At 46.4% G+C, this 12,046-nt stretch overlaps 1 protein-coding gene and 1 long non-coding RNA gene across 4 annotated transcripts in view; both read right to left on the minus strand.

Annotated features, from left to right (window-relative positions):
* LOC127594131 (uncharacterized) overlaps positions 1–12,046 on the minus strand; it is a 105,063-nt gene that overhangs the window by 40,573 nt on the left and 52,444 nt on the right. The window lies entirely within an intron of this gene.
* cpne5a (copine Va) overlaps positions 1–12,046 on the minus strand; it is a 59,553-nt gene that overhangs the window by 38,769 nt on the left and 8,738 nt on the right. The window contains exons 2-7 of one of the 3 annotated variants that reach the window (XM_052054931.1): positions 11,224–11,264; positions 6,741–6,787; positions 5,287–5,390; positions 1,756–1,795; positions 1,154–1,168; positions 924–1,000 (exon numbers count right to left, since the gene is read on the minus strand). In XM_052054931.1, coding sequence (XP_051910891.1) covers positions 924–1,000; positions 1,154–1,168; positions 1,756–1,795; positions 5,287–5,390; positions 6,741–6,787; positions 11,224–11,264 — 324 coding nt within the window. The remainder of the gene's footprint in view (positions 1–923; positions 1,001–1,153; positions 1,169–1,755; positions 1,796–5,286; positions 5,391–6,740; positions 6,788–11,223; positions 11,265–12,046) is intronic. The other 2 variants (XM_052054951.1, XM_052054941.1) reach the window with 2 other exon arrangements.

The following is a 12,046-nucleotide window of genomic DNA, read 5'->3' on the forward strand; positions in this document are numbered from 1 at the left end:
TTCCACTTTATACTTCAAGTGGGATGAAATTAAAGATGAAATATTCTCACCGCTACGCTTCACAACTTTGCAGATGTGCTCGCGCTCATTCTACCTTCAATCGGTTGTGATGATGACCGAATTCTGTCATCTTTTCGACTTTGTATGCATGTTTGCCCTTTTACAATAAGCTAATTTGACCGGGAACATCGGCGAAATACATTATTTTTAAAAAACGGTCCATTCGCGCTATAAATTAAGCAGTTTTAAAGCAAGAAAAAAAAAAGGATCAAGTTGAACGGCAGCCATAGTTTCACAACCGTTTCAATCTCGTCTTGCGCAGCCCAATGACGGACATTTCTTTGTGGTCGCGTCCCATTTCGACGTTCCTTCGCTAGCACACGGATGAGCTCGAGTTTCCCTCAGAGGGTCCTCGCGTCTGTGAAAACCAACGTTTCAACATTTCTTTTTCTCCCCTCCGGACATCTAAAATGGCCACCTGACGTTTGATTGTTATATTTGCCGACAAATTGGATTTGAAATCGGACAGCGTGTGAAATAGCGCAAAGCTAATCTTTTAGTCTTTTTTTTTTTTTTTTTTTTTTTTTAAATCCGAGTGATGTGAAAAGGGTGTGAATGTAAATGCTTCTAAAATGGATTAAAGTGAAAAAAAAACTGGCAATGGCAGAAAAGATTTTCGGCCAGAATTGTAAACAGCTCCATAAAAAAAATAAAAAAAAAATATTTGCTCTGTGCGACACATGAAATGATCCTAATTATCAGTCAGGTCAAATCTGGCCCCTGAGCCTTGTGTTTTTTTTTTTTTTTTTTAAAGTGGTAAAGTAGTCAACGGTCAGATTAAATGAGGTGCTTGGTGTGTTGGCGTCGTCCAGAAAGCGCGAAAATGGGCTTAAAAAAATTTTTTTTTAAAAAGACAAACATACCTGAGAGACTTCTCCAGCCGACTTGCAGGCGAGCCCACAATCTCCCCCAGAGTGCAGTGGACCTGTCCCAGAAAGTCCTGCCGTGAGGGCGACAGTAACCAGCGGGGGGCCACGGGTTTGGGCAAAGCGCGGGGGGGGGGGGGGGGGGGGAGTAACAAAGACAGGAGTTGAGCATCAATCCAGGCCTTGCACAGTCAGAATTGAGAAGGACATCTGAGGCAGACACGTACGTTAAAGTCGGCCGGCTTTTTTCCCCCAAGCGCGGAGAAGGAGGAGGAAAGGAGCAGAAGGAGGAGGAAGGAGGAGAAAGAAAGGAAGAAATCAAGAGAGAAAGAGAGAGAGGGCAGCAATAGCAGTGGCCCAAGTCAGCATATCACGGAACACAACTGATAATCAATCCTGGAGCGAGATGGGGGCGGGATTTGCGAGCGTTGGGCAGGCATCATGGCGGTGACGGGCCGAAGGACGACGGACATGACGGGAGGGGCGTGCCAAACAAGCGAGGTCGGAAAACGGTCACCGCGGACCACGAGAAAGAAGATGCTGGAACGATTGGTCGCGTGCAAAGCAAACAAATGCGGAAATCCATCATGCGTTTCTCATTCCCAAGACTTGCAACCCGAATTTTGATTCGTATTTCTCCAAGTGGAATTTTTTAAAAAAATTGTCAGAAATGGAAACTCATGAGTTCGGCGCATGATGCATCCGTCCGAAAAATGGCGTCGCGTTTGATTTGCGGGCGACCGGATGGCGTGCGACATGCAAGCGAAACACAACACCACACGAGAGGCTTCGGCTTCCGGGTCGGCAGAGGAGGCGGAGCTTTACTCACATGCTTGGCCAGATCGGGACTTCGAGAATCAATATCGTACCTGAAAGCAATCAAGAAAGCGCTTTGGCAACAACGGGTCACATACGCCGAAACGATCCCAGCTGTCTTTTTTTGGGGGGGGTTGGGTCACCCCGAACCGGTTGCCAGCCGACCAACAACCATCCGCGCTCACTCTCACACCGCGGGACAATCTGAAGTGTTCAATAAGCCCGCCACGCATGTTTTTGGAATGTGGGAGGAAAGCGGGAGCACCCGGAGAAAAGCCACGGGGGGGGGGGGGGAGAACATGGAAACTTCCACACAGCCGAGATCAAAACCGCGAGACCTCTGACCTGAGAGATCGACGCGCTAAGCACTGGACCACCGGGCCCCCCCGCCCTGGAACGTGTTTCGAATTGTGAAAATGCAGAATTGGTCTCCTTGGGGGATAAAAAAAAATAAAATAAAATCTACCATCTGTAAACGAGGCCTTAAGTCGCATGCGTCTGCCAGTCAACGTAAAAGTAATTAAACTCCAGAAGGCCTCGGCTCCCACTAACCACCCCCCCCCCTCTCCCCTCCTCCTGTGATAAAAGAGAGATGTAAATGAGCCCCCCCTCTAATTGCAAAGGGAGAGACTGGCTGCCGTTTAAAGACGCACTTTTTTCCCCATCGCATGCAAATGAATTCGGAAAGAGAACAAAAGTCTCTGGACACCCGAGTGTCCGCAAGGATTCGATTTGATTCTGTGAGGACTCGCCTTAGCAATTTGGATTTCGTTTTTCTTTCTTACATTTCAAGTGTGAATCCCCCCCTCCCCCCCCCCCAGTAAATAGGCCAGTTGCTTTATTGTGGTTCTTTTTTCTTTACGTTTCAAACTAAAATTGTTCTCATGATGAATTTAATTTTCTTGTACGCAACCATTAACAAAAAAAAATTTTTTTTAATTGAGCAGCCTCAATAAACGGAGCTTTACCTCAATGAGAAAAGTATTTGCAGCCCTTCGGGATTTTTATTTGGATACCCCTGACCATGACAAATGGAATTTGGGAGCTATGCTATCAGGAGTGCACAGAACAACAAAGATTTTATTTCAACATGTACCTATAAATTGCACCAGTGTGTGTGTGTGTGTGTGTGTGTGTTCTTGTACTCACGACATTGTGAGAACCGGCATGAGTTTTTAACCAACAGAGTGAGGACATTTTGACGAAGTGAGGACATTTTGGCCGGTCCTCACTTTGACACACTCTGTGTATGTGTGTGTGTGTGCGTGTGTGTGCGTGGTCACGAAATCGAGATCTTGGCAAGTTTTCCGAAGACTTGCTTTTGCTTTGACAGCAGGGGAGATTAGCAATAAAAGTCGAAATGAAATATGTATCGCCCTTATAGTTTTCTACGGAGACACAGCGCCAATGAATAATTCCTCAGGAGAGAAGAAGCAAGACGAGGAGAAAATGAGAGTCAGGGTTAGAGGGACGATGGAATCAGGACCCGCGGGTACATTTAACGCATTCCCCCCCCCGCCACATGAGGAGCGGATTGGCGAGGCCTCATTTCTGACGGCGAATATATTCGGAATTCAACTCAAGTGGCATGTTAGTCACGCAAATAACGTACGCGGCGCAGACACAAAGTGCCTGAATGCGCGACAAGAATTGGTGCGCTGTCATCTCGCCAGCTTTATGTTGGCAGCGCAGTCACTCTGTCGTTTTTTTCCCCCTCATCTTTTCACAGGTGTCTTAATAAAAGCCCTCGAGAAAGCAAAAGAAAAATGTCCGATCCGGGAAAGAAAAAATTGCAAGAGCGGCTGAAAGGTATTTGAGGGGAATGAAAGCTACTTTGACACGAGTTGCAATGTGTGTTGGCTTATTTTGACCAACCTATGGAAATGTTTTCCTTTTTTGTTGAAAATGACTTCTTCTAACCTCCAGGATCCCTCACCATATGCTGGGCAACGGCAGAACTCGGGTTGTTCTTTTGGACCAAATTTGAATTCATCCACACGTGTTGTAGCAGTTGCTGGCTAGCGCTAACCTCACCTGGATTTTTTTTTGTCAAAGGTTTTTTTTTTTGTGTTTACAGTATTGAACAATATGTAATACAGTGAAATTCCTCTACAATGAAACATACACGGGCGAAAATACCCCCTAGTGTGAAAAAAATCATGCATTAACACCATTTCCACTTTCCTGCCCCCCATACAATGAAAACCCCCCCTGTTGCGTTACACAAAATCTTTTTCTCTGCGTTTGCCTTGTGATGAGATTTACTACAACAAAGTCGAATCCAACAGCAAACTCAGGTTGTTCTTTTGGACCAAATTTGAATTCATCCACACATGTTGTAGCAGTTGCTGGCTAGCGCTAACTTCACCTGGATTTTTTTGTGTCAAAGGTTTTTTTTTTTTGTGTACGGTATTGAACAATAGGTAATACAGTGAAACTCCTCTACAATGAAACCTACACGGGTGAAAATACCCCCTAGTGTGAAAAAAATCATGCATTAACACCATTTCCACTTTCCTGCCCCCCATACAATGAAAAACCCCCCTCTTGCGTTACACAAAATCTTTTTCTCTGCTTTTGCCTCGCGATGAGATTCACTACAACAAAGTCGAATCCAACAGCAAACTCAGGTTGTTCTTTTGGACCAAATTTGAATTCATCCACACGTATTGTACCAGTTGCTGGCTAGCGCTAACCTCACCTGGATTTTTTTGTGTGTGTACAGTATTGAACAATATGTAATACAGTGAAACTCCTCTACAATGAAACCTACACGGGCAAAAATACCCCCTAGTGTGAAAAAAATATTGCATTAACACAATTTCCACTTCCCTGCCCCCCATACAATGAAAAAAACCCCTGTTGCGTTACACAAAATCTTTTTCTCTGCTTTTGCTTCGCGATGAGATTTACTACAACAAAGTCAAATCCAACAGCAAACTCTACTGCTTCGTTCGGAAACGGCAACGGCAACCACAACACATGCGCAGTAGTCCAGGAAGTATTTGTTATTGTTAGTTTCAGACGCAGCAAGAATGTTGCTTTGGTAAAATTGCTACAAAATAAAAGACTTTATCCAAGAAATCGATGTACGTGAAAGTGAATGCTGGTCGTACATTTCGCAATTTCTTTCCCCTTTTTTCTTTCTACGTTGACTATATGAAGTGTCAAATAAGTGTGTGCTGATACTTATGCACTATCGGAATAAAAATAAAGAGTAAACGTACGTTTGTGTGGGTGTGTTTACATCTGAGATCCAATTTGCTACAGCGAAAAACCCCCCTGTTGTGAAAAATGTCTTGCTGCAACCACGATTTCGTTGTAGAGGAGTTTCACTGTATTCCTATTGAACGGTTATTTCAAAAGTTGAAATTATTCCTTGGCTAATTTATAGAAAACAGATGGGGGGGGGGGCGGTTTTGGACTCCCTTTTGAACTGCTGTACGTGAACATAAAAGCCAAGGAGGATGCGGAAAGAAAGATTTGGAGCAGCGCCCTTCGTTCGTTGTGGTCTCGGAGGAGCTCATCAAAGTGGAAAACTTACACGTCAAAGCGCAGGTTCTGCTTCTCTTCAAAGAAGTAGTCCAGGATGTATTTCCTGACAAAGTCCGGGTTCAGAGTGTTGTCGATCACCTCCGTTCTCCCAAACTGTATCAAAACACGGAAGAGAGGGCAAAGTAACAAGACTTACTCCAGATTGCTCCTGCTTTTTGTCCGTCAACGCGACAGGTGAGCCCATCGGTGTAGCGTAGACTCATTGAAAATTGATCGTAATTGATCACAGCTGACGCGTCAACAGAGCCGCGCCAATCTGGCCATCCGTCCGCGACGATTAGGAACGTAATCAAAAAAACACCATCTGCGGCAAGCGTTGACTGCATATCGCGGAATGGAGATTTCGTCTGACCGCGGCCAGGTTGAATTCATCAACAAGCGATTGGCAGCGCTCAACGATTGCAAAAACTGAAGAAAAATGAAAAGGCAAAGGCAAACACCTGATAGGCGGCCAAGCGTATGTCAATACGAGACTCGGAGGGATTTGACATTCATTCTGCCGTTACCTCGGCATCTGGGATGTTTTACGTGTGCCAGGCCGTTAAAACGTAACTGTGCCTTCTTCTTCTCTGAGAGAGAGAGAAAAAAATGAAATGAGACGTTTCCCTCCAAGCGACACTACAACCAGCTACTTCATCAGCAATGGCAGAATGGGAATCGGCAGCAGATTGAGGAGAGGAAGTAACGCGTCCGGCTGCTGACCGTTGGCGCCGTCTTCTCGACTTGGGCCGCACCCAAGTCGAGGAGTCGCCTTTCTTTTTTCATGAGCTGACGAGCGGAAGAAGGCGCCTTCATCCGTTTTTCAGCATCGCCCGATCAGTGATTGTCAAGCGCCGCCATGAGAGATCAACAGGCATGCGCAGGGAAATGACGACGGTATCCGCTTTCATTTCATGTACAGTGAGCCAAATTCAAATTCACTCATTCACTTTTATTTTCAGTGGAATCTTTCTGCAATGGGCGGAGCTATCTGAGGATCTCGTCGGAAACTAGTAGGTGGTGTGGAGGAAGTGCGTTTGAAGTGATACATCCCAATCGGTTGGGAGCAGAGATTTCGCTTGTGATTGCACCCAATGGCGCAGAGCTCTGGAGCGGGGGGGTGGGTGGGGGGGGACAAGTGGCTAGCACGACTGCCTCGTGTGGACTGGAGCGTGACACGAAGCCTGGTTTCATCATGTCTTCTTAGGAAAAGAGGCTTCGATTTGACCGCCGGGCTCAATGAAACTCATTCAGTACCAAGTCTGAAAAGACGTTTAAAACCGTCTTTGGGAGTGAATGAGTCCAACGCAGCAGTCAATCAATCGCCTGCAAGGCACATCCCAGATCGTTACGTTGACATAAACACAAACGCATGCGAAACGCAAACGCATTCACGCGCGTCTTACGGAGGCGACGCGTGCGGGCCGAGGGAGGCGTGGTCGGGGAGGGGCGGGTCTTACTTACCTCTCGCCACTGTTTGCACTCCACGCCCTGCGTGTACAGCACCACCACTGCCAAGAGAGAAGAAAGCAGAAGGCGTCAGAAGAACGATTTCATCTCCAACGCCGCGACTTAAATATGACGAGTGAAGAGAAGGATCCTCGGTTCACCGCAAACGATTTTAAGAAAGAGGCAACCCAAGTTTCTAAATGGCAGTTTAATTTATTAGGCACAAAAAAAATAATAATCCATAACTACCTGGCCCCATGTGGAAAAAGTAATTGTGCCAACCTCGGCAGCAATAACTGAAATTAAGCGTTTGGGATCATGGGTGGAAAGTCTTTTGCATCGCCGTGGAGGAACTTTGGCCCAATCATCTTTGCACAATTGCTTCTATTTGCACCATTTTGGAGTTTTCGAGATCCAACCGCCCACCGAAGGTTCTCACATGGATTCAAATCCAGACGTTCTCTTGGCCACTCAAAATTAGATTTTGCTTTTTTAATTTATTCATTCATTCATTCATCTTCCGAACCGCTTGATCCTCACTAGGGTCGCGGGGGGTGCTGGAGCCTATCCCAGCTGTCACCGGGCAGTAGGCGGGGGACACCCTGAACCGCTTGCCAGCCAATCGCAGGGCACACAGAGACGAACAACCATCCACGCTCACACTCACACCTAGGGACAATTTTAAAGTGTTCAATCAGCCTGCCACGCATGTTTTTGGAATGTGGGAGGAAACCGGAGCACCCGGAGAAAACCCACGCAGGCCCGGGTAGAACATGCAAACTCCACACAGGGAGGCCGGAGCTGGAATCGAACCCGGTACCTCTGCACTGTGATGTGTTTATTTATTTATTTATTTTTAGCCATTCAGAGATGGACTCGGCTGGTGTGTTGTGGATCGTTGTGCCGCCTGATCCAAGAGCCCCCCCCCCCCCCCCCCCGAGTGTGAAGGTGTAAAGTGATTGTCGGGCGTTCTTCTGAATTTTCTGACAGCAGAATTCAATCGCATTTCAATCATTTATTGGATGGAATCGTGATGCGTTTGTTTCTTGACATCTTGTAGCCGACTTCACAATTTTCTGACAGATACGAAGGGATGTCTCGAGTCAACAAATGTGATGTCATCAGGTTGAGGTGTGGCCTGTAAAATTGAACTTGGCCTTCCCAGAACTGTCGTTAGTCACAGCGGGGAGGGGGGGGGTGTTGACTTTTTCACATAGAGGCAGGTAGGTGATTGATTTATTTTTTTTTGCCTTAATAAATTAATTAAGGCGGCCCGGTAGTCCAGTGGTTAGCACGTGGGCTTCACAGTGCAGAGGTACCGGGTCCGATTCCAGCTCCGGCCTCCCTGTGTGGAGTTTGCATGTTCTCCCCGGGCCTGCGTGGGTTTTCTCCGGGTGCTCCGGTTTCCTCCCACATTCCAAAAACATGCATGGCAGGCTGATTGAACACTCTAAATTGTCCCTAGGTGTGAGTGTGGGCGTGGATGGTTGTTCGTCTCTGTGTGCCCTGCGATTGGCTGGCAACCGATTCAGGGTGTCCCCCGCCTACTGCCCGGAGACGGCTGGGATGGGCTCCGGCACCCCCCGCGACCCTAGTGAGGATCAAGCGGCTTGGAAGATGAATGAATGAATGAATGATGAATGAATAAATTAATTAAATTGGCGTTTTGAAACTGCATTTTTGTATTTCCTCGCGTTGTCTCTTTGCGATATCGAAGAGGTTCGATTCATTAAAATGAAAAAACCTTTGTGATGAAAATGCAAAGTACAAACGGAATAAGGAAGGCAGCAAATACACGGCACCGTACCTCCCGCCCTCATTCCTCTCTGCTCCGGTGCTCGCGTCCACCCGTGCCGTGTGCTACAGAGAGTCAACGCTTCTTTTGTTTCTTAACTTTGCGCTGTTGTCTTTTTGTTCCTGCAGCTTTCTGCTGTGATCTATTGCTGCAATTTTTGTTCTTAGTTTTCCCGAGCTTTGATGTGGTTTATTGATTTGGCTCGCGTACTCTCGACTGACTGTTGAAATTCCTGCATTGCGGTGATTTTTTTGGGGGGTGATATTTTAATATCCCTGTTGACTATACTCAATAAATCTAATGCTGCAACCCCCCCCCCCCCCCCCGGCCCCCACCCTGAGTGGCCAAATGATCCTTATTCACCTGGCGGCTCCCAAAAAAAAATCAAGTGCAGTCGCAAGCGGGAACCTCTTTTCACGGTCTTTCAAGTGCTGAAATCAGTCAAACTGTGACGCGTGCTTCACCCACATTAGCACACACCCACATTCGGTTTTTCTTCAGGCTAACTACAAAACGGCCGCCTTCTTTGCAAAATTTTGCGCACGTGTCCTCGAAACTGCGGCGTGGTGGTTTACTGGCTAGGGCGTCCAACCTTCCTGCATGCGGTTTGTATGTTTGTGGGTTTTCTCGGGGTACTCGGCTCTTCTCCCGCATTCCCAAAACATGCACAGGGAAGGATCATTTAATGTTCGTGGCTTTTCTCGGGGTACTCTGCTTTTCTCCCGCATTCCCAAAACATGCACAGGGAAGGATCATTTAATGTTCGTGGGTTTTCTCGGGGTACTTGGCTTTTCTCCCGCATTCCCAAAACATGCACACGGAAGGATCATTTAATGTTCTTGGGTTTTCTCGGGGTACTCGGCTTTTCTCCCGCATTCCCAAAACATGCACAGGGAAGGATCATTTAATGTTCGTGGGTTTTCTCTGGGTACTCGGCTTTTCTCCCGCATTCCCAAAACATGCATAGGGAAGGATCATTTAATGTTCGTGGGTTTTCTCGGGGTACTCGGCTTTTCTCCCGCATTCCCAAAACATGCACACGGAAGGATCAGTTCGTGGGTTTTCTCGGGGTACTCGGCTTTTCTCCCGCATTCCCAAAACATGCACACGGAAGGATCATTTAACGTTTGTGGGTATTCTCGGGGTACTCGGCTTTTCTCCCGCATTCCCAAAACATGCACAGGGAAGGATCATTTAATGTTCGTGGGTTTTCTCGGGGTACTCCGCTTTACTCCCTCATTCCCAAAACATGCACACGGAAGGATCATTTAATGTTTGTGGGTTTTCTCGGGGTACTCGGCTTTTCTCCCGCATTCCCAAAACATGCACACGGAAGGATCATTTAATGTTTGTGGGTTTTCTCGGGGTACTCTGTTTTTCTCCCGCATTCCCAAAACATGCACACGGAAGGATCATTTAATGTTCGTGGGTTTTCTCGGGGTACTCTGCTTTTCTCCCGCATTCCCAAAACATGCACACGGAAGGATCATTTAACACTCAAAATTGTCCCGCTGCCGGAATCTAACCCCCGCACCTTTCACACTGCGAGGCAGCCGTGCGAACCGGTTCGTCCGCCGTGCAACCAAAGAGGTGATTAATTTGTCAAAAGTCCGAAGAATAAACATGTCATTCCTCGAGGGCAATAACATTTAACTGTCAGGCACAGTGCACACACACCCGCACCCGCGCACACACACCCGCGCAGTGACATCCCAACCAATTGGCGTCGCTTTTATAATGATTTTGTTGTTCGATGAAGCATCAGCAGTCACTGAAATGTCAGCCAATGAGATGACGATGCTTTGAGACGGCGAGAGGGTAAAGTTCTTTGCTGCCGGGCCGCATTTGAGAGACACACACAAGCCAGCTCATTTGTACATGAGCTGAGAGAAAATAGCTTGAATGTCGTAACATACGTCTAATTTATTCTTTTGAGGAACCGAGTAGGCATTTCGGCGGGTTTTCTTCAAGGTCACCTGCGTCCACAACTAAAGTGTGATCAAAACGCGCTTTTCCTTCAAGGTGGGATTTTCCTGCTTCCTTTCCAATTTTACGACTTCAAATGAAGCTGAGGCGGGCCCCGGTGCAACGTTGCGGAATACAAAGTAGGCCGAGTAAGTCCTCGCCGTGCTGTGTTTACACGAAAGGGCTGGAACCTTCTTCCTCTTTTTGTAAAGCGTCGCTGTCGTCCTGCATCTCATTTGCGAGAATTCCTGGAAATGCAGTCACTGCACTTTTGTTTCATTCGGCTCTAGAAAAGATTTCATCTCCTTCACGGATATAATATAATATAATATAATATAATATAATATAATATAATATAATATAATATAATATAATATAATATAATATAATATAATATAATATAATATAATATAATATAATATAATTAATATATATCTGTTTTATACAAGTTTTGAATCGGTTTAGACGTTTCGAGTTTCAAATACATTTTGTTCCGTTTTTGGCTGCTTCATGCGATTTAGGATCAGCTTTAGTTTTTTAGTTTTAGTTTTAGTTTTTTTGGTGCAATAGATACGCCAATATTGTCCAAAAAAAAATACTTTGAAACAACAAGGACGAACGACTGAATCCAAAGTGGAGCTCGACAAAAGCGAAATGCGCTCCGGTGACGGCAAACTGTCACGTCAAACGTCAAAAGCTAAGCCGCAGTTAGCACGGTTAAAACAAAAGAGAACTTACGTGGGTCGGATTTGGAGAAGGTGTCTCGATCCAAGAGATTTCTGGAACGGAAGAGAAACAGGGTACAGGTCAGAATGCCCTTTCGCCCGCGGCATGACATGCTAATGCTAACGTCGCTAGCATTCTGGATGGTAATTCAGATTTCGTCACAGATTTTCCTGTAGTGATTTTACGCAGCTATTTTTGGTTTCAGGGTCTTGGTCCCAGTCCCTGTGAGACGCCTACATACCTAAAAACTAAATAATCAGTTAAGGACACCTTGGCATTCACTCTCAGTGATCTTGTTCTCAAGCCCCCCAACATGCTAGCCAGTTCTTTTAAGGAGATCTGTACCCGTAAATCAACTGCACGCAGGTCAAAACAATCTTCATCCCCCTTAGTGCTGACGAGAATTCAATGAATAGAGATGAGTTTGTTTTTTTTTTTCCCGGAGAGAATCCAATCAAGCAACAGGGTGCGCCATTGGCGTGCTCGCCAGTCCCGAATTCCTCCGCCAGAGAAACGTGTGCGGGCCTAAACGGAAGCGGCTTTGTGAGGTATACGCCTCAGAACGACCCGTCTCCTGTTGGAATATCGTTAGCGGAAGATAAGGAAAAGCAAATGCGCCGCCGACTGCCTTTCCGTGTATTAGCTTAGCGTCGATTGTCCTCCGCAGTGATTCGCGCCTCCATCCCTTTTTTGCCCCGAAACACAGCCGCCCCCATAACGGGTACGTGTTCACTTTTACCACACTACTTAAAACTTATATCCTACCCCCCCCCCCCCCTTTACCATTCCAGTATTTGTCAATTTTAATAGATTCCATTTGTGATAAAGTGAAGGA

This window comes from Hippocampus zosterae, chromosome 2 (assembly GCF_025434085.1).
Source record: "Hippocampus zosterae strain Florida chromosome 2, ASM2543408v3, whole genome shotgun sequence".
In the NCBI taxonomy this organism is placed as follows: Eukaryota; Metazoa; Chordata; class Actinopteri; order Syngnathiformes; family Syngnathidae; genus Hippocampus; species Hippocampus zosterae.